This window comes from Chionomys nivalis, chromosome 1 (genome assembly GCF_950005125.1).
Source record: "Chionomys nivalis chromosome 1, mChiNiv1.1, whole genome shotgun sequence".
Classification (NCBI taxonomy): domain Eukaryota; kingdom Metazoa; phylum Chordata; class Mammalia; order Rodentia; family Cricetidae; genus Chionomys; species Chionomys nivalis.
Window position 1 is genome coordinate 63,862,093 of NC_080086.1, and position 21,459 is coordinate 63,883,551.

General features: G+C 41.3%; 1 protein-coding gene across 3 annotated transcripts in view; it reads right to left on the reverse strand.

Annotated features, from left to right (window-relative positions):
• Aak1 (AP2 associated kinase 1) overlaps positions 1 to 21,459 on the reverse strand; it is a 153,580-nt gene that overhangs the window by 16,422 nt on the left and 115,699 nt on the right. The window contains exons 15-21 of one of the 3 annotated variants that reach the window (XM_057783088.1): positions 20,476 to 20,633; positions 18,845 to 18,949; positions 16,160 to 16,255; positions 5,057 to 5,158; positions 3,619 to 3,720; positions 2,171 to 2,281; positions 489 to 599 (exon numbers count right to left, since the gene is read on the reverse strand). In XM_057783088.1, coding sequence (XP_057639071.1) covers positions 489 to 599; positions 2,171 to 2,281; positions 3,619 to 3,720; positions 5,057 to 5,158; positions 16,160 to 16,255; positions 18,845 to 18,949; positions 20,476 to 20,633 — 785 coding nt within the window. The remainder of the gene's footprint in view (positions 1 to 488; positions 600 to 2,170; positions 2,282 to 3,618; positions 3,721 to 5,056; positions 5,159 to 16,159; positions 16,256 to 18,844; positions 18,950 to 20,475; positions 20,634 to 21,459) is intronic. The other 2 variants (XM_057783071.1, XM_057783080.1) reach the window with 2 other exon arrangements.

Genomic DNA, 21,459 nt, shown 5'->3' on the forward strand with positions numbered 1-21,459 from the left:
TACAGTAAGAACATGCTTTTAAAAATAACTATGTGATGTGTTTCAGCGTTCTGTGCATGCTCAAATGATTTGCTCCACCAAAGAGGAAAAGAATGGTCCATAAAATCTACTGATGCAGCAGACACCAAAATACCACTGTTAGCTTTCTGGAAAGAACATCTATTACAGTAGATTTTCTAACTATGATAAAAATGGTCAACAGTTCTGACATATACCTTGAGGCTTCTACCAATTAGAAAGCACTTTCTTTTTGGCTTGACATTTCATAAAAACTAAATCTTCTCTAAATAAACCCCAAGTCAACAAGGTTTTAAGCTACATACATCAGCATCTCCATCTGCCTCTCATCTTGATCCAGCCTACACTGACTGCTATCATCCAGTGTACTTCACTAAATGGCAATGCTCCTATCTACCATCCAGGCTAGGGACAATGTTTTGATGACAACTGATGTCAAGCTCTTCTTTTCTCTCCCGTCTCTTTCTTACCTTGTGTGTTTTTGGTTATCAGTACAGGAATAGGGTCAAACTCATCTTCTGCCACCTTTTCCGAGCCCTCAGCGACACCGAAACCTGAGATGAGATTACTATCTTCTGCAGCTTAATACAGAATGCAAGCACACAAGCAGAAACAACAGAAGAAGAGATTAGCAAATGAGAGAACAGGAAAGAGGCACCATGCCTTCAGCCATGAACAATCACTGTTCTTAAAGGTAAAAGCACTATTTTTCTGAGTTGAGATAAAAGTAGAAAACTGAAAAATACAGGTACATAGAAGCAAAAATCTTTAGAACTCACAATGTCAAGATTTTATAAATGGTTAAGAAATGTACTATTAGAAGAAATCTCTACGCTGTAGAAGACCATACATAGTTGTGAAGTTAGCTCTGAAATGCCACTGTCTCTATTGAGTCAACAGAGGCCTGACTAACAACACCTGAAACACTAAAAGCCTGGGACAGGAGATGAGAAAGGAGCAACCACGCAGAGGCTGGGGCACAGTTTGGTGGTAGAGTGTGTGTGTTCTAGCAAGTGCAAGGTCCTGAGTTTGACCCATGACTCAAAACCAACAATGAAAGAGAAGTAACCAGTATGTACAAGGCAAGCAAAATGTCAAGACTCCCTGCTCTGCAAAAAAAGACTTAAATAATTCAGAATACTGGGGTACAAAAGACGCCAGCCTAAGTTTCTTAGACTACCCCCCCCCTTTTTGTGGTTGTTGTTCGTTTGTTTTGCTTGAGATAGTTTCTCAATATGTAGCTCCAGTTGCCCTGGAACTCGGAGAAATCAGCCTTTCCCTGCCTTCCCAGTGCTGGGGTTAAAGGCACATGCCACCACACCCAGCATGTTATCCATTCTAACTAAAGCTATGCCCCAGCAAATGCTAGTTAGCACTTATTTGGCAGACAATACTTCTCTGTGGTTACGCATTGCTACTAACACATTCCTGCCAGCCGTCAATGGCTATACAGGTAACTTCCTGTGCCAGCTGTAAAACAGAACCAGCAATCTTCATTGCTACCCATGAGCTCATTGATTTTAGTCAGCTCTGGAGGATTCCTTCTTGAATTTCCTTTGCAAAGGGCTTAACCTGCTAATACTCCTCAAACACAGAAATAAGTTTGCCATGTGCAAGTGAGCTATCACCACAATAGACCTCAGAGCCCAAACCAATCTACTCTACCTTCAAAATCTCAAACCAAACCAAGCCAAGACTAAGAAGTGAAAATGACAGGTTAGAGCAAGAAACTCAGTAAACAATTATGACTCAAAAACAAAATAATATTCAAAACTTTCACAAGTTCAGTTTTTGAGGAATGATTTTTGAAGGCTGTGTTTCTTTACATTTAAAAACCTTGACTCAGATTTGATGAAATGACTTTACTTTCCAAGGCCGAAGAGTATCATATTAATAATCACAATCAATCAGTTGGCTCACTCATTTATGCGTTCCTTAAGGCACGGGGCTATCAAAGCTAACATGGAATATCTGTATCCTAGTTTTTTAGAAAGTGAACCCTATCCCTATCTGTAGTTGCTAGGGCTTATTCACTACTCTGAGAAGAACTGTAACAGTGGCTAAGGATACAAACCCGTATTTTCCATAGAAGTGGACAGCTTTTGATAAGGGGAACTCTCCAAAATACATGTGGGCCCAAGAAAGACTTTACCTTTGTGAGTGGGAGCAGAGAGTGCTATGGGGGCGAACTCTTCCAGAAGGTCAGCAGTGGGGTTAGAAAGCAGAGAGCAGTCAAGCAGAGAGTCGTCCCCAGTGAGAGAGTCTGAGTCCAGTGACCAGCATCCCCGCAATGGCGGCATTAAATAGCACACAACAATATTGTGAGGTTCTATCTTGACTTTTAAATTATAGTATTAAAGGCCACATGTACAAGCCAAGGTGCAAAAAGAAAATCAAAAGAAGCATGCTAAGCTTTCTGAACTTCTAACCACAAAAACATGCATCCTAGATTCTACTTGGTAGCAAACAGAAATATAAGATTTTTTAGTTTAGAAGTCACTGATCAAACAAGTTTGTGATTCACATGTCAACACAACTTAACAACCCAGTTCTCAGCAAACATCATTTGGAAAAAGAACTTTGTAACTAGAATTTCACTTAACTATTCCCCACTCAAGAAGAAAATTACAACTTAGCAAAGTGCTGAAACTGATCAGGAAGGAACCCTCCATGCCACTCCCCTGTTCCCATTCAAAATGCCTTTCTTTTATTCTTTAAATTTAAATTCTCCTTTGAAAACAATGTATTCTTTTATCTAAAGAATCGAGCAAGATAAAATTTAGAGATGAAGCATTTGGGCGGGGAGTGTTTCCTGAGAGAAAACATCCAAATGAGGTACAATAAGAGGAACCATGGTGCCTTTGGGTGTTATTTTCCCCCAAACATTAACTTATTATCTCTCTAAGGCACACACTCAGAGAGTCTTATTAAGGTAATTAGGGCTCACTAAAACAAATGCAATCAGATTTATTTGTGTGTGGCTAAGGACTTGTACAAAGAATGAAATTTTCAAATAAGAGCGAAAGCAACGCTGGATCCAAGGACAATTTCAATTCTGTCAAAAGTGAAATGAAAATCACCTCTAGATGGCAAAGCCCTGCTCTGAAAAAAAAAAAATCAACAGCAGGAGATGAGCGCCATAGATCCGGATGCCAGTACTGTGTACGGTGAGACTGAAGACGTCTGCCTAACAGTTGGAAGGGTTAAGGCAACCGTGTATCTGAGCAGACTTGTATTAAAGAGGTAGAGGGAACCTGCCACCAGTGAAGAGAATCTTTTTTTAACCCTTTCTGGTGTTGGGGATTGATTGATATGCAATATACAAGCACTCTGTCACTGTGCTATATCCCCAGGCCTGGGGAAAGAATATTGAATAATAAAATTCTGTCATCAGAGCAAGCCCAGGAGTCACTCTTAAGAAAAACATGGCTTCAAAAAGTACTGTTTTCAGCACAAGAACACACTCAACATCCAGAAGTTAGGACTGTAAGAACAACTCATTGCATCCAGTGTGAAACCAACCAGAATGTCACAAGTGGGAAGACCTGCTCTGAGGTTTCTGCATTGACCAGCTCTGCGACGACATGAACCCTGACTGACCTGTGCGGTTTGAGGTCACAGACTCCGTCTGAGATGGGAGGCGCTGAGCAACAGGCGGCTCCAGTCCAGGTATGAGACTCTCAACAGCAGCATCGGCCTTTTCTTTTGTATCGGGGGCATTAACAGTGGAGAGGAAAGGGCAAGAAAAAGAAGTCAGGTGCTAGCCGGGCGGTGGTGGCACAGGCCTTTAATCCCAGCACTTGGGAGGCAGAGGCAGGCGGATCTCTGGGAGTTCGAGACCAGCCTGGTCTACAAGAACTAGTTCCAGGACAGGCTCCAAAACCACAGAGAAACCCTGTCTCGAAAAACCAAATCAATCAATCAATCAATCAATCAATCAATCAATCAATCAATAAATAGAGAGAAGTCAGGTGCTACTCAGGAAAACCTGTGAAGGCTTGCTTCCACAAGTCTCAGGCAAGCTGTAGAGCACAGCTTATCTCTGCCACTGTCTGGGCTTTGATGACTGAGGATGTGTGTCCAAGGCTAACAAACAGGGAGGTGCAGTGATCATCAGCTCCTATAAATAAGTGTGGGATACAAGTAACTTTCAAGCAGCAAATTCTCCCACGTCAGAAAAGAGTGTCTTTAAGACAGCAACGGTGGCTCACACCTGTAATCCAACAACTACAGAGGCTGAGACAAGAGGACTGCTGTGAGTCTGAGGCAAGCCTGGCTACAAAGTGTAATGCCCTACTTCAAAAAGCCAACAACGAAGAAAACAACTTTATTCACAATTGGGCATTTTTTCCCTCTAATGGGCTAGCTTTGGGGTAAACATCCTCCCGTATAATGCACAACCCTCAAACGTGCCCCACCCTATCCCATGATGTTACAGAGAAGCACTCTGCACATTGTGATGTCTCACAGATGGAGGCCACGGCATTCCTGAGTGCTGGCATTTCTTATCTAAAGTCTACTGATGGAACCTTCCAGGAGTCTAGACATTTTATATGTTTTGCTTATACAGCATAAAAAATATAACAGAGTAAGCAGACCCAGCCATTAATTGCCCTGGTCTATCATGGAGCTGAAATGTGAGGCAGACTTTCTGGTACGGGTATTAGTTACAAGCACTGACCTAAATAAGAATCAGCTCAAATCTATTAAGTTCAGTGAAGCTCCCAGGACCAATTAGAAACCAACTGTTTCACAAAGGTTTTGTTTTCCCATATTCTTCCTTATTCTTAAGAAATTTACTGGAGAAATCACAGGACATCAGTAAAGACTGGAGTTACAGGTTGTGCACATGGGAAGCAGAAAAAGATACTTCATTTGGACTAGCTGAACAGAATTAACAGCCTTGACTGCTGGCTTCCAACTATGTACAAGGGCTACTCAGGGTACTTCTGCGCCCCCCCCCCCCGTGCGTGTGCGCGCACGCGCGCACACACACACACATAACAGGCATGACTAAAGGAGCAGACAGGGATTTTACCAGTCACAGCATCGGAAGTGCTGCCGAAAGGATCTGTCATAGGCAAGAGGTCAGGGAGCAGAAGAGAAGTATCAGGAGATTTGAGTCCCTCGATTAATTTTTCTAGGTTGGGAAAGAGGTAAAGAAAAGGCAAAAATGCAATGAGATCATAAAACAAGTGGATCATTTACTGTTCCACAAAAACCCAGCTTAGGAATCCTCACTTTAAAGAATCACCATGAAAACACAGATCATTAGTATATTATTAACAGCAAACTCTTCCAGGGCCAGCATGATGGTTCAGTGGGTAAAGGCACTTGCTACCACACGTGAAAAACTGAGTTCAATTCCAGGAACCTACCCAATGAAGGACAGAACAGACTTCAACAAGCGACGCTCTGACTTCTACATATGCACTCACATACACATACAACACAAAATAAAATAAATAAATAAATAAATAAATGTAATTTTAAAAGCTGCCCCCGCCAAGGCTTTCCATATGAGAAGGTTAAAAAGGCTACTTCCCCCAGGTGAAGTAGAACTCAAGGTTCACTAAAAGTGAGTCCCTTGGGTATGTTTATCCATTGTTTTCATTTGAAGCATAACTTATATAATAACCATACCAATTTTAAATGTGTACAACGTGGTGAATGCTGAAAAATTTATACATTTATGTAATCACCACTGAAGTAATGACTTAGACCATTTCCAACCCTTTCAGACATCTGTACCCCTTACAGTAAATACTTCCTTTTCACCACAGGCAATGGCAACAACAGGCCTCTCCTTCCCCAGTTTTTTTTAAATACAAGGTCTCATATAGCCCAGGCTGGTCTTGAACTTGTTATGTAGCCAACAATGACACCAAACTTCTAATCCTCCTATCTCTACCTCCTTTAGTGCTGAAATTATAGGCACTACATAGTGCTAAAACTGAACCCAGACCTCGAACATGCTAGGTAAGCACTCTACCAAGTGAGCTAAATTCTAAGCTCCATAGTTTCCATTTTATTTTTTTCTGTTGTTTAGTGCTGTGGAATAAAATCCTTCTGTCTCATTGGTTAATAAAGAACTGACTGGCCAGTAGGCAAACAGGAAGTATAGGTGGGACAACCAAACTGAGAATGTTGGGAGGAAAAAGGGCAGGGCCAGTGGAGTCGCTGAGAGACAAAAAGGGAGTAAGACATGCTGGAAGACAGGTAAAGCCACAAGCCATGTGGCAATACATAGATTAATAGAAATGGGCTAATTTAAGTTGTAAGAGCTAGTCAGTAATAAGCCTGAGTATTTATAATAAATATAAGCCCTAGTCTGTTTATTTGAGAGTGACTGAGGGACAGTAAAACCCAGTTTAGCTGCGTTTTTGTTGGTTTGTTTTCTAAGGAAAGAGTCTCTGCGGAAGCCATGTCAAAGGAGCAGCAGGTGGAAACCGACTTCAGGAGGATGGCTCACCAAAAGGCAAGGCACTGACGGGTGAATCTTGGATAAGCAAGGCCCCGAGGTCATTGGCCCCAGAATGTCTCTTGCTACTGTTGTGCCTTTACATGTTTGGAACTGCCATTGTTCTCTGGTACCTGGTATGGTGTGAATGGGTTTGGGAGGGATCCCCAGTGCCTTTAATATAGTATGATTATCTGATAGAAATAGCCCATTCTACTGGGCATTTTCACCTGTAGATTATTATAAAGATGATTTCCTCTTAACCTGTACTGTTTAAGTGAAGTAACAATTTTATACAATAATAATGTTAGTTGAAATACCATTTTTGATGATTAAAGAAATTTAATAAATATAGTAAGGAATTATGATAGAGGTTATTTTAGTGGAAAAATTAATATAGGTAAAGGTAGGATCTAATGTTGCTCCCCCCTCCCCCATAAAGCAGGGGCTGCAGAGGATAGAAAATAAGAACAAGAAAGTGTCACACAGGTAGGACTTACAGGTTTCTCTTAAGGAGCTATATAGACTGTGGCTTAGGTTAATGAAAAGAAAAACAATTGCGTTTCAGAAGTTAAGTTAGCTGAAGTTCTTAAAATCTTAGTGTAGAGAAATGTGTTCACGGGTTTCTGTGTGCATTATAGGAAAAAAAAGCTTTAAGTTATGAATTAAGTTAGACTAAGATGTTTTTGTTAATGGTGTCAAGGTAGAAAATCTTGGAGAACAATTTAAAGTTTAAAAAGACACATAGGTAAATGAGGGATTCATTGAAGTCAAGAAACAAGAACAAAGAGAGCCCTGTTATTATTAGCTGATGTGCCTTTCTTGCTAGGATGTGTTGGTGATCAAAGATGATGATTAATCCCTTCTACCCATTTCTGCTCTCGGCTTCCAGATACAAAAAACTGTTGATGAATGCACCCTGAGAACTTAAAGTAGAGCTGGCTATTTTTCATATATAAAAGTTTATGTTTGTGCTTTTTAAAGATTACTTATAAGAAAACATTTAGATATAAATAATAAAGTAACTGACCCTTTCTTTGTGGCTGTAAAATGCAGCCTGCCAGTAAAAGAACTAGCTGAGAAAAATGCATTGCTTGTTTACACTCTGTTAATCTAGAACAAGCTGCTTGGACATTAATGTATGTGGGTTCTTGGCGAGAATTTGTTTTTCACCTGTAATACATAAAATGTTTAATCATGTAAGAGACATAGAAAACATGATGTTTTTTATTTGCATTCATTGTGATCATTCACTTAAAAAATAGAATGTAACCACGTTGTAATTTTAATATTGCTTGAAAGATTTTACTGGGGTATATAAGCTATAAGAAAAAAATTAATGACACTCAGAAGGGATACATCTGGATAGAGGTAAGAAAAGAAATGAGATGAGAGATGATAGATCCTGAAAGCATGTGTGCGTGCATGTGTGTTTCCCTTTTTCATTGGCCCCAGAGAGTTAAGTTTTGCCCTGCTTGCAGGCCCCAAAGAATTCAGTTTTACTCCCTCAGACAGAAAAGTCAAATTGATTAGTTCGTTGACTCCATGGCTCTCTCTTAATTCCTGAGCTGCTGAAGGTTGGTCCTCACAGCAACAGGTCTCTCTACGCAGTACTGGCTGTCCCAGAACTTGTTATGTAGATCAGGCTAGCCACCGACTCAGAGATTTGCCTGCCTCTGTTTCCCAACTGCAGAATTAAAGGCGTTTGCAACCACAGCTGGCCCAGACTTTCTGCTCTGAAAACAGAACCCTACAGCCTCACTTGTGTCAGAGCTCTTCCTCCTAGCACAACACTGACAACCTCCCACGCTGCAGCCTAGACAGTGGGACCATATTGCACTGCTGAGTCATATTTCAGTGTGGAGGTCCTAGCTGACAGACATTTGTATAGGTATGTATTCACTGCCTTCAGTGAGCTTACTTTTCAACCTATTTTTATTTAAATCTCCACTTAGAAACAGCTTATAATTCAATAACAAAACCAATTCAGCCTCAGGTAAGACCCTTCACCACTGGTTGCTGCCGGTAGACTGACTTACCTACGGTTACAGAACAAGTACTTAGAAACTCCTCGCTCAAATATTAAAAGTGAGGTAATAGCCCAGCATCTTGTGTGTCTGTTTTATCTTGGATCAGAGTCTTATTAGCTCTGAACATAAGCATACTATCTAAAATTAGTGAGACAAAGTTGATTAGGCCCAAATTTATCTAATCTACCTCACCCTAGTTCAGCACTGAGGCACAGACATAACAATAGTGATGGTGTTTACTGTCAGCTTTTACAAAGTCCTGTTCAAATCCCTGAAAAGCCTCTAGAAGTCTTCATTCACTGTCCTAAAGCTGTAGTTCCCACAGATTCCAGAAACAGAGATCACCTCATAATGAGATCACTTCTAAATGGGAACAATTGCCCCACAATGTAAATTGAGGCACGAAGGATCACCTCAGGGGAACCAGACTGCCTCTCAAGTACTGGAGGCAGTGAACAGTCAGACTACAGTTTGGCCAAGCCTTCTTTCTGGCTGGGCACATTCTCACCCTACTCCAGTGTTTCCTGTCTGGATCTAAGGCTCATGTCAATGTCCTGACATTGGACTGGGAAACCCAACCTCTATCTTCACAACAAGGCCTCAGTGGCTCAAATCCTTCCCTGCCTTTAGACTTTGTTTGCGTTTTTAAGTGTGAGTGGAGGGATCTAATTCCTGGGGGACACCACTCACTGTCCACCCCATCATACCTCTGGCATAGGATTCTGGTTACAGCTTCATCTCAGGAGACTAACTTAAGCCTAGAGATGGATTACTGCTGACATGGGGGGCAAAGAAATAAAAAGATGTCAACATCCACATCTGTCACACTGGGTAACTTAAAGGTGACTATATGCACACATCAAGACAACTTCCAAAGTCACTTTCTAGCCCTGAGACACCAATAGCCCTCTACTTATCCTCAACTTAGTAAAGGTATGACATTAACCTGAAACAAGTGACAGATCACAGGAAGAAGGGAATTCAGAGACTGTATTTCTGTTACAGGAGGAGTAAGGCCACATAAATTCTGACTTGCCCAGATAAACTAAAACTAAAATGTCTGTTTGAGAAAAGGGAAATGGTTTAAAATTCTATTACATACACAAAACATTTTACTGGATTCACAGTCTTCTAGGCCTTTGGCAATTGTAGTGGGAGCTGTGGGCTGCGTTCCTGCCGCCCCAGCTCCTGGGCCGCCTGGCTAGCTTATGACCCGAAATAACAACACAAACTATATTCTTTTAAACACTGCTTGGCCCATTTCTATTCATGTGTGTAGCACCCCAAGGTGCGCTTACCGGGAAGATTCTAGCCTACGTCCATCCTGGGTCTGAGCTTCATCGCGCCTGCCCCGGCGATGAGCTGCACAGCGTCTGTCTCTCAGAGGAGCTGCCCTGCTGCATCTTCCCGGGAGAGGGGAGCATGGTGTCTGAGGCTCACTTCCTCTTCCTCCCAGCATTCTGTTCTGTTTACTCCACCCACCTATGTTCTAACCTATGAGGGCCAAGCAGTTTCTTTATTTTTTAACCAATGACCTTCCTCCATCAGGCAACTGAAAAAAGCAATAAGCAAAGATAGATTCACTAAAGACAGGACTCAGTTTTGGAGATCATGATTGAAGTGCTAACCCTGCTCTCTACTCAAGCAGAAGAATCCACTCCAAAGTCACAGCAAGATGATGACTATGTGGCAGACAAAAAGATATGTTAACAAATGTGAAGCCAGTCTATCAGCTTTAGAGAATGCAAAGTACAGATGCCTCTGAAGTACATGATGATGTATTACATTTCTCATTTAATAAATAAAGAATGAAACCAGAGCTTCTTGAAGCAGGGGATGTGAAAAAAACAGAAAACTAACAAAGATAAAAGGTATCATCATCAGTCTGGTACTATATATAGCATTTTATTTTAGGAAACAATATTAAAAATATCTTTCACAATACTGTTTAAAATAATGTTTTCAAAAAAAATTAGCATTCCTTTATTCAGAACAGTAGTTTAGGGGCTTATCTCCCTCCCACCAAAAAACCTTTTCCATTAAAAAAATTCCATTTAATTTGGGCTGGTGAGATGACAAAGCCACACGATGGAAGGAGAGAATCAACTCCTCTAAGTTATCCTCTGACCTTCACATAAGCGCCATGGCACAAGTACTTCCACCCCTACCCAAATTCCAAAAATCCAAGTTTCTTACTAGAATTTAGAAAAGTATATTTGACAGTTAAAAATATTTTGTGTGACTGGGCAGTGGTAGCACATGTCTTTAATCCCAGTACTCAGAAGTCAGGGGCAGGCAGATCTCTGAGTTCGAGGCCAGTCTGGTCTGTACAGTAAGGTCCAGGACAGCCAGGGCTATACACACACATACACACACACACAAAAAAAAAACAAAAAAAAAAAAACAAAAAAAAAAACCAAACAAACAAAAAAATCAAACAAACAACAAAAAAAACCACAACAACTCTGTCTTGGAACCTCCCCCCCCCCCCAAAAAAAGGTGTATGTTCAGGTCATTAAATACAAAAGGATGGGACAAGCTGCTAATTTTTGGGAGTCTTGTTATTTGTGTGGTCATTGCTGTGTAGGAGCACTCAGATGTCAGAGGTGTGGGAGTCAGACGTGGCAGAGCAACACCATACATAAAAGCAGACATGAGAGCACAGACACCTTCCGCCCGAGGTGTGCACAGAAGGGCTGTTGCACTTCCCCCAGACTCTCACTATGAGGGAAAGTCCTCACTCAAGCACAGGGTGCCTTCAAAACACAAGGAGGTAATGAGCCCTTCACAAACCAGTATAAATTACATAATCAAAACAGCTTTCTGATATGAGGCTGGGATATTTTATAATTTGTGATATTTTCCTGGTGGCGCACGCCTTTAATCCCAGCACTTGGGAGGCAGAGGCAGGCGGATCTCTGGGAGTTCAAGGCCAGCCTGGTCTACAAGAACTAGTTCCAGGACAGGCTCCAAAGCTACAGAGAAACCCTGTCTCGAAAAAACCAAAAAAAAAAAAAAAAAAAAAGAAAAAAAAAAGAAAAAGAAAATCAAAGGAAAGCTGGTATGATGGTTTGAAAGAAAATAGTCCCATAAGGAAAGAAACTATTAAGAGGTATGACTTTGTTGGAGTGGGTGTGGTCTTGTTGAAGGAAGTGTGTCACTGTGGATCAAGGTCTTTGAGGTCTCCTATGCTCAATAGATATCCAGAGTGGTATACAGACTCCTGCTGCCACCTGCAGATCAAGATGTAGAACTATCAGCTCCTTCTCCATAACCATGTCTGCCTGTATGATATCACATTTCCCATCATGATAATACTATACCAAACCTCTGAAACTGTAAGCCAGCCTCAACTGAATGTTTTCCTATATAAAAGTTGCTGTGGTCATGGTGTCTCTTCACAGCAACAGAAACCCTAACTAAGACATCTGGTGTGGTAGTCACTTCCATGACCCTAGCACTTGGGAGGTAGAGGCAGAGACACTGCCAATTTAAGGCAAGTGTGGTTTTAAAGAGCGCCAGGCAGCAGGCAGGACTACACGTGAGACTTTGTCAAATGAAGATTTTGACTGTTTCAATATAAACCTGAAGATCAGAACACACCAATCTACCAAACACGCTCAAAAGACAGTTTATTATGAATCTCAGTTTTTAAAAAATGATGTGGCTGCTATAATGAGCAGTTTGATTGAGTTGTCTCCTATAAGCCCCAACATTTGCATACTTGGTCCCCAACTGGTAGCTGCTTCGGTATGCTTAGGAAGGGTGGTCTTGCTGGAGGATGGATGTCACTGGGGATGGTCTTGGAGGTTTCAAAAGACTCTTGCCATTTGCTCTCTTTGCTTCCCATCAGTGGTTTGAGATGTGAGTCCCCAGTTTTCAGTGTCTAGTTCTAGTTGTCATGCCTGCTTGCTGCCATGCTTCCTTGACTTAATAGAGATGGACTTTGACTCTCTGAAACTGTAAGCCCAAAATAAGCTTTCTTTTATACAATGCCTTGGTCATAATGTTTTATCACAGCAAAAAGAAAGTAACTATAGTTTTGTGGCTTTTGAAATGTTTGACTTGTTGGACATGGAGCAAACAAGTAAAACTTATAATGAGAAATGCTGTTTTTAAATTTTAGTCACTCTATGGAATGAAAGAAACACCAATTACCCTGATGCAATCATTACACACTGTATAAATGAACTGAAATGTCATGCTGAACCAAGTCGATAAATGTGATTATTATCCACCAATTAAGACTAAAAATAGAGTCAGACATGGTGATGCATGCCTTGGGCTCAGTACTTGGGGAGTAGAGGGAGTAGGATCAAAAAATTCAAGACCAGCTTGGGTTACAGAAATGTCTCAAAAAAAAATCCACCTAAAATAAAAAGAGAAAATAAAATCTAGCCTCTCTAAATAGTTCTTGAAAAAACAGACAGCAAACGGCCTGTAATATCAAGTCAGCATCAGGGCAAGCACCACGCCCCATTCTCAATCCACTTTAGAGAATTACAACTGTAGGAAGACAGTTTCTAAAATAAGGCACTTACAATGAGTGACCCTAAGCTTTTCAATATCACAGGGCAGGAATTGGAAATAAAGAAGATGTCAGGCCAAAAGAGGAGGGGACTGTTCATTCTGACACCCAGCTCCTCTTGCATGTCTTGTTCAAGAGACAATAGAGGACCAAAAGACCAAGAATGACTTTCAACAGTCCTCCAGCTCTATGAAGTAGCACTTGTGGGGCAGCTAATGTGTGCTCCTCTAGTCTTGTAGAGCTCTAGTATCAAGAGCTCAGAACTGAAGAGCAACTGTCAGAACTGTTTTTCCAAACCCTTGTGCATGGCAGGAAAGTATATAAAAAGAATGGCACAAAGTCTTTCTGAAAGACAGTGTAACAGTTTCTCTAAACTTAAAAATAGAATTATCATATGACCTGGCAAAAGAATAAAGCAAGGTCACATAAGGAGACCTGTACTATGTTCACAGCAGCATCATTCAGAGGGAAGCGGCCCAAATGCGCATCAAATGAAAACTGGACAAGCAGCATGTGGTCTTCCACACAGCGGAATACTAACCTTAAAAGGAAGAAAATTAGCTGAGCGGTGGTGCACATCTTTAATCCCAGCACTTGGGAGGCAGAGGCAGGCAGATCTCTAAATTCAAGGCCAGCCTGGTCTATAAAGTTCCAGGATAAGTTCTGGGACAGCCAGGGCTATACAAAGAAGCCTTGTCTTGAACAAACAAACAACAACAAAAGGAAATTCTCATATATACAACACAATTAAACTGTGATTGTGCAAAGTTAAAGGTAAGCCATAAAAATTCAAGTACTGCTGGGCAGTGGTGGCGCATGCCTTTAATCCCAGCACTCGGGAGGCAGAGGCAGGCGGATCTCTGTAAGTTCGAGGCCAGCCTGGTCTAGAAGAGCTAGTTCCAGGACAGGAACCAAAAACTAGAGAAACCCTGTCTTGAAAAATCAAAAAAAAAAAAAAAATTAAAAAAAAATTCAAGTACTGCAGGATTCTCTTTCTATGGAGCTCTTAGAGCTGTCAAACGCACAGCTAGAAAGCAGTGTAGTGTGTTGCATGGGGAAATAAATCACTGCTGAGCAGTCACAGGCACCCAGTCTTTCAGTAGAAAAAGAATGTGAGAGAACAGTCAAAAAAATTGTACATGTGCTTAATGCCACTAAAACTCTTCCAGGACTCTTCCAGGATGAAGAAAAGTATTGAGAATGAGGCAATAGGCATCTCTGAAATCTTTGGGAGTTTCCAAAGCTACCACTGTGTCGCTGGCTCTGTACTCCTAATATAAAGGGCCCCTGTGGCAGCTGTGGAGGGTAACCACCATCTAGTACCTTCACTCTCTGCCTGGGCAAAAGCAAGCTTCTGTGGAACCTGGGTTTTCAAAGCAACTGCAATGCAAAAATCCAGTGTATTCCAGGGGAAGGATGTCTTTATAACTTTTGCCCTTGTTTCATGCTATGCCAATCACAGCAAAGAAGAAAAGTCCACACCTTTCCAACCTGCTCAAAATTAATTCATCTGGGGAGACACACTGAAATAGAAGAGATCCAATCGATCCATTTCATTAATCAACTTCCACAAAACCATTCTCCAATGATTTCTCATACATCTGAGCGGCATCTGGGCCAGGTAAGTGGTGTTATTACTCTACCATTACTCATACTACAAGAGTAGCCATGGCCATCATACCCAAGGCAGGCAATCAGAGGGTCAACTGAGCAGTAGAGAACAAAGACTGTCTCTGCACACTAGCTATAGTTTGTCCAATAAGGAAAAGATATGAACTGAACAGCCCACTCCCTCCCAATCCTAATTGTTATTTTTATCCATATATATGTAGTATCTGTATGTATGTGGTGCATGTCACATTTGTGTGAGTCCCCAAGGAGGCCAAAAGAAGGTGTTGGGTCTCCTGGAGCTGAAGTCACAGCAGTTATAAGATGCCACACAGGGGTAATGTGGGTCCTCTAGAAGAAAAGCAAGTGTGCTTAGCTACAGAGCCATTTATCCAGCACCTCTCCCTCAATTTTGAAGTGGCCAATCAAAGATTTTTGACCTCCGGGAGAAAAGAAAAATTAAGCTGATTCTGTCAGCTCAAGGTCAAGATTTGGAAGGCATAAGAACTGGGGGAAAAGGAGGAAATGAAGCAAAACAACTGCCAGAAGCTTCTAAGAAGTCAGATTTAGCTGCTTTACCATAAAAGGTGACCTCATACCACCCACAATTCTGTCCCCTGAAAAAAATAAGGAGAAGAGAACAGGAAGCAGCCTTTAGCATCTACCGAGTCCAGATGAGTGCATCCACTCATCATTTCAAAAGTCATGGAAACTAACCAGCTCCACTTTCTAGCAGCTCCCTAAGAATCAGTAATAGGGTACACAGAAGAGAGTGGAACTCCAGTAGCCACTTCCTTCAATGATGAGTCTGCCCCAGAGAGTTCAGGTAGTAGCAGAACTTAGTAGGGACCCTAAGCCTCCTGACTCATATTCCATATCAACTTTCATTATATATTATTATATTACAAAGTAATAAGGTACTGACAGCAAATAGGAACCAGATGGATCACCCACAGTACTATCATCACACTTGGCCATCACTCTTTTTATCATATGCTTATGGCTTCTATTTCTGTATTAAAATATTGGAGTAATGTTCTTTTCAATACATAGGCCTCTCCAAATTATCATAAACACAAACCAGATGTAGTGGTATGTACTTTATCTGAGTACTTGGAAGGTAAAAGCAGGAAGATCAATAGTTAAAGGCTACCCTTGGCTACAAAGTAAGGATAGAAGCTAGCTTGGCTTCAATGAAAACCTTTTTCCCACTACCCCCAAAATATACTAACAATAATTTTATTAAACAGTGTGAAAAAAGAACACTGATTTGATCCAGAGCACAAGTGGTATAACCTGAAGTGATTTTTATTATCTTTGTAAGAGTTAGTACCCTCCAAAATAAGTCTGTCCAATTTACTAAGAAAATTAAAATATACAACAGCAACCAATTATTAGGACTTAGAACTCAGGTCCTTGTCATCAAGAGCTTAAAGTTGAACTCCCCAGGGGCCCTCGAGGTCCTGAAATATAAGACTGAAGCTGCTAAGCTAAAAATGAGTACTATGTACCTACCTGGAGCATCAGGTACTTGAAGAGGAATGAAAGGATCAGACACACTTAGAAGTGGGATGCCAGAGTCCACAGCCTGCCCACCCTTCCTTTTTTCAGCTGGAGTTAGTTGAAGAGGAAAGATTAGGAGAGAAAAAATGAGAAAAGCAGAAAATATCAAGTAAATATTGATGCATTTACCATCTATCTATACAAGAGCTCAAGTAACAGAGAAAATCCAAATTTAGACAGAAAGGAGGAGGTGAACTAAAATAACCCAACTAATAGCAAAACACCCAGAAGACACACCAGGGCTCTCTAACACACCATGAACGCAGCGGGGTCAGAGTAGGACAGCCACGTGCTTTCTCTCAGTATTCGCTACCCCAGGGGTCTCTGCTCGATGTCTCTAGAAATTACTGCCCCTCACCCCTACACACTTTGGCACATAATGTCAATATATGTTTCCATTTCCTGTGTACTTCAACAGCCCGCATGTGCTCCAGGCAGTAACTGTCTCAGTGCACTATTACAATGTCTAACAGGTGCTGTGCAGCGCTCCTACCTAATACTATTGCTGTTCATGCTGTATTCGGTAAACTTTAGCTCCAGAAACATTAAGTATCTTATAGCATATCAGGGCTTTAAACCTTTAAAGTCCTGGAAATTTCTACTACTATTTTTCTCAACTTTTTTTTCAAAGAAAACAAAGGCCCAAACTGAGACAAGTCAGAGGTCTGCCTGCAAAGCAAGCATCAGACCGGGGTCTCTTGGCGTCTGCTCTAACAATCTTTACATTTCACTTTAGTACTAGTTTGGCTGTTAATTAAAATCCCATTTTGATTTCTAAGTGATTTTTTTAAATTTGAAAGTCAGGTATGGTGATGTACACTGTACTCTTAAGTATCAAGGTAGAAAGATCACAAGTTTGAGGGAGAGAAAAGGAGGGAGGGAGGGAGGGAGGGAGGGAGGGAGGGAGGGAGGGAGGGAGGGAGAGAGAGAGAGAGAGAGAGAGAGAGAGAGAGAGAGAGAGAGAGAGAGAGAGAGAACACAAACCCCAATAACAACAAAGGAAAGTGAAAACTATACAGACTCACAGGAAGTTGCTGCAGGCAGAGTGTGAGCCCTGTACCCAGCTTCTGCAACAAGCAGACTTTCTGTACCAGCAGGATAGTACCACCCATGCTATTCAACACTATGACTTGAACTATTTGGTTTTCCCCTTACACCCTGCTAGAGTTTGGATTTGGGATGTCCTCCAAAGGTCTGTAATGGTTACAGTTAAGTGTCAGTTTGCCGTAATCTAAAATCACTCAGGAGATGGGCATCAGAAAATGTCTGTGGAGGAATATCTTGACAGTATAACTGAGATGGGAAAGCCCTCCCCCACTGATCACTAAATGAGAAAATGCCTTACAGCTGGATCTCAAGGAGGCATTTCACAGCCGAGGTTCCTTTCTTTTATGACTCAATAGCTTGTGTCACGTTGACACCCAAAACCACCCAGTACAGAAAGTGTATCAAGGGTGCAGGGGCTTAAGAGGCACCTACCACCATGTGGGTTTTGAGGCTCAAATTCAGGTGGTCAGCCTTGGTGGTAAGTGCCTTTACCCATGGAGCCACCTCACTAGCCCATGCCAGACTTATTAAGTGAAGAAACAAACAAACAGGTTTTAAAATATATAGACGGATATCACAGTGTCACAATCTTAAACCAAAACCTAAAATAGTACAAAATCGTGACCACATGTATTTTGGTGAGGAAGATCTATAAATTTCATTAGATTCACAAAGATGTTTATGACCCTAAAAAAGTTAAATGCAGTGTTCACATTGTGGTGGTTTGAATGAGAACGACCCCCATAGGCACATATACTTAAATGCTTAGTACCCATTTAGTGGAGCTGTTTGGGAAGGATTAGGAGGTGTGGCCTTTTTGGAGAAGTTGTGTCATTGGTGATGGACTTTGAAGTTTCAAAAGCCCATGCCAGGCCCAGCGTTTCTCTACCAACTGCTTACCAATCAGGGCATATAACATTCAGCTACTGTTTCAGCAACATGCTTGTCTACATCCATGATGATCACGGACTAACCCTATAAAACTGTTAGCAAGACTCCAATTAAATGCCTTTTTAAAGAAGAGCTGCCTTGGTCATGGTTTCTCTTCAAAGCAACAGAACAGTGACTAAGACATACATCATGATGAAGTCATTATACTGTGTCTAGGTGATGAGATCATGGATGATTTGGATTGTTTCTACACAAATATATAACTTTTATATAATAAGAATGGATAATTTTTATTAATAATGGAGAAAACAAGTCTCATTGATTTGGTTTTTAAAAATGCATGTGTACATATAATAGACTATCAAGTATAAGACAGTTTCTAAGTCTTAGAATCCTTCACGTAATCCCAAAGACTTTAAGCAATGACAAAATCTTGCCAGAGCACTGGTCCTTAGATTAAAAATATCTACATAAGACACACACTGAACGGGGAGAGCAGATTCTGTATATTCACCACAGCACTCCAGCACCTGAATTCAAAGTGATTTTTGGTGGTCCTTAAATGTCTTTTGGCTGGACAACTACTGAATGAAGGAACGTAATGACTTACTACCAGAAACTGGGTTCTTCGTATGCTAGAGCTATCTATGAAGTGGAAACAACAGTGATCCTCATGTCTCAGGCATGTGTCACACTTACCAGTTCCAGCAGAAAATGAGGAAGTGGCAAAAGCATCTCCTTGTGTTGACTGGAAACCTGGGATCAAACTCTCTGCTGAGCCACCAAGCTTCTCAGGAAGTTTTCCTAGAGGGACAAAATACCACTGGGTTCATCCTTGAAGAATCCTGGGGTGCACAGACACATAGTGAGGTAAAGAATACTCTCTGATATGACTTTTCCTACCCCATTTATGGCAACAGCATACCAAACAAACACCAAAAAGTCCTTGTCTGTGCCGATGCTCAGAGACTGTTCTCCAAGCTGGCAGCAGCTTGAGAACTTAGATGGAGCAACAGGGAAGAAAGCGGTGAGAGGCTATGAAAGACAGGTGCAACAGCAGGGCTACATGACAGCTGACAGCAGAACAATAGCAACACAGACCAAAAATTAAAAATAGGCAAAAGAGCTCAAAAATATCAAAACAAAACCTCTGGGAGCAGGGCTGGAGAGTTGGGAGGCTTCATCAGTTCAGAGTCCATACTCTTGTGCTTCCAGAGTACCAAAGTTCAATTCCCAGCACCTATATCAGGCAGGTCACAACTACCGTAATTCAAGCTCTAAGGGATCTGATGTATCTGGCTTCTATGGACCTGCACTCACATGCATATAGCCATGTATGGACACACATATTACACAATTTAAAAATAAATAAAATCATAAAATTAATTAGACACAAACATACTAATTTTCAATAATGCAGCAAAAAAATTCTGTTTACAGCACAGAATAAGAAGTGGCAGAGATAACAAGGAAGAGGACTTGTCAAAGAAATCAACCCTACACCCTGTCTTCTATTGAAAAGGCTGAACCATCCAGGCATGTTGGTTCACAACTTTAATCCCAGCACTCAGAGGCAGAGGGGCAAGTGGATCTTTGTGAATTTAAGGTTACCCTGGTCTACATAGGACGTTCCAGTATCTACATAGTGAGATACTGTCTCAAAACAAAATAAAATAAAACGATAGAAAGTATGTTTTTAAAGCATTGCTGTAATGTAAATCAGTTTATATCATTCACTGACTCTGCTCATTCTTTTGTTTTGTGCCGAGTCTGAGTACACAAGGGGTGTTTTTCTCCCAATTCCACACTGGAGAGATTTCCCAGGGATCTGTGGATTTGCCTATGGCTATTTTGGATAGAAACATCCCTTGTATTTAAGGAATCTCCTTTCTATGGTCAGTCAACAACACATAAACTGTGATCAGGACCCAGTATTCTGTGAGGCACACTCTCAGCTACTCTTTCTAGGGCAAGCCCATTGAAGATGAATGGGACATTTATACTTCTCCAAGGAGTCATTCAGCTTGATGTAATTATCTCAGTTTATGTCACTGAATCCTTTCAAAATTTCTCCTCTATGCTCACACAGTTCCCGGTGCTTCTCACAGTTGATCAGCATTTTTGAAAAAAAAAAAAAAAAAACAGTGCTATGGCAAAAATGAAAATGAAAAAATGAAAAGTCAGTTTGCAAACCCCAAAAACAATCCTTTTCAAGACAGGTCCATTCTGACCTTTCCTAAGCACATCCTTCTACAGCTAAGACACAGACACAATCAAGTTTCTTTTCAGCCAACTTATAACCAGGAACAGAAAAGACTCAGCTTGCTCACCTTCCCCAAGCTTGGCAAAGTCCTTGTTAAGCAGTTCTTCAGCTGTGAGTTTGGAGAAGTTGTCATCATCAAAAGGATTCCATGTTGAACCTTCAGAAGCATTGGAGACATTCTGTTGCGAGGTCCGTGGAGAGCCCGAGGGAGTGGTAGTTGCAGACCTGGGAAAATTTCCCCCAAGGGTGAGGGAAAAGAAAATATAAAAACGCAGAAGGGTCCAAACAATTTTCTCTTCATTAAGGTACCGATTCTTTCCTCAATTAAACCATCATTTTCCACAGTGTTTCCCTAAAGGACCTCCCGCAGACACTGAAAAGTTTAGTCTTTATAAACGCTGTTCCTTCTCTTAAGCTCTCATAAAACCCTGCAGCTTGCCTGTTCCTGGCAAAGCCCTCACGTTAGGATCCACAGCAACCTATCCTGAGGGCCATGTATCAAGCACAAGCAACTCCTGCTGGGGCTGAATACCAGGCCTATCATGGCTGCCTCTGACCTTTCAGGATCTAGTGCGTATAGCACTAAGCTATCATCACGTGTTCAGAATGTTGTCCAGGGGTAGAGTTACCACTACCTTTGTATACCTAGAACACCTGCTTTTCCTCCAGTCTCTCTTGACTTAAATATGTTTAACTTTAGAGTGCATGGTTTCAAGGAGGCTAAGGGTCTAAAATTAGACGGACTTAATGGCCACCAAGACTGACTTTACGTGAAGCACAGAAACAGCTACCCCACCAGGTTCATGAAGGTTGGCTAAGTCTCTGTCTTTGGAACTCACAAGCCAGGCTAGCCAGACACACAAATAATTCATGATAAAACATATGATGTACACTTAAAAGAAAAAGATCCCTGGACAAAATACTTCATGAGAGGAAAGAACAAAGCTTGACATGGAGCTAAGGAGGCCAAGCACATCCACTATGGGAGGGGGAGCAGCAGCTCCAAAGACGAGCCAAGTCACCTGTGTAGACAATATTTGCTGAGGTAGCC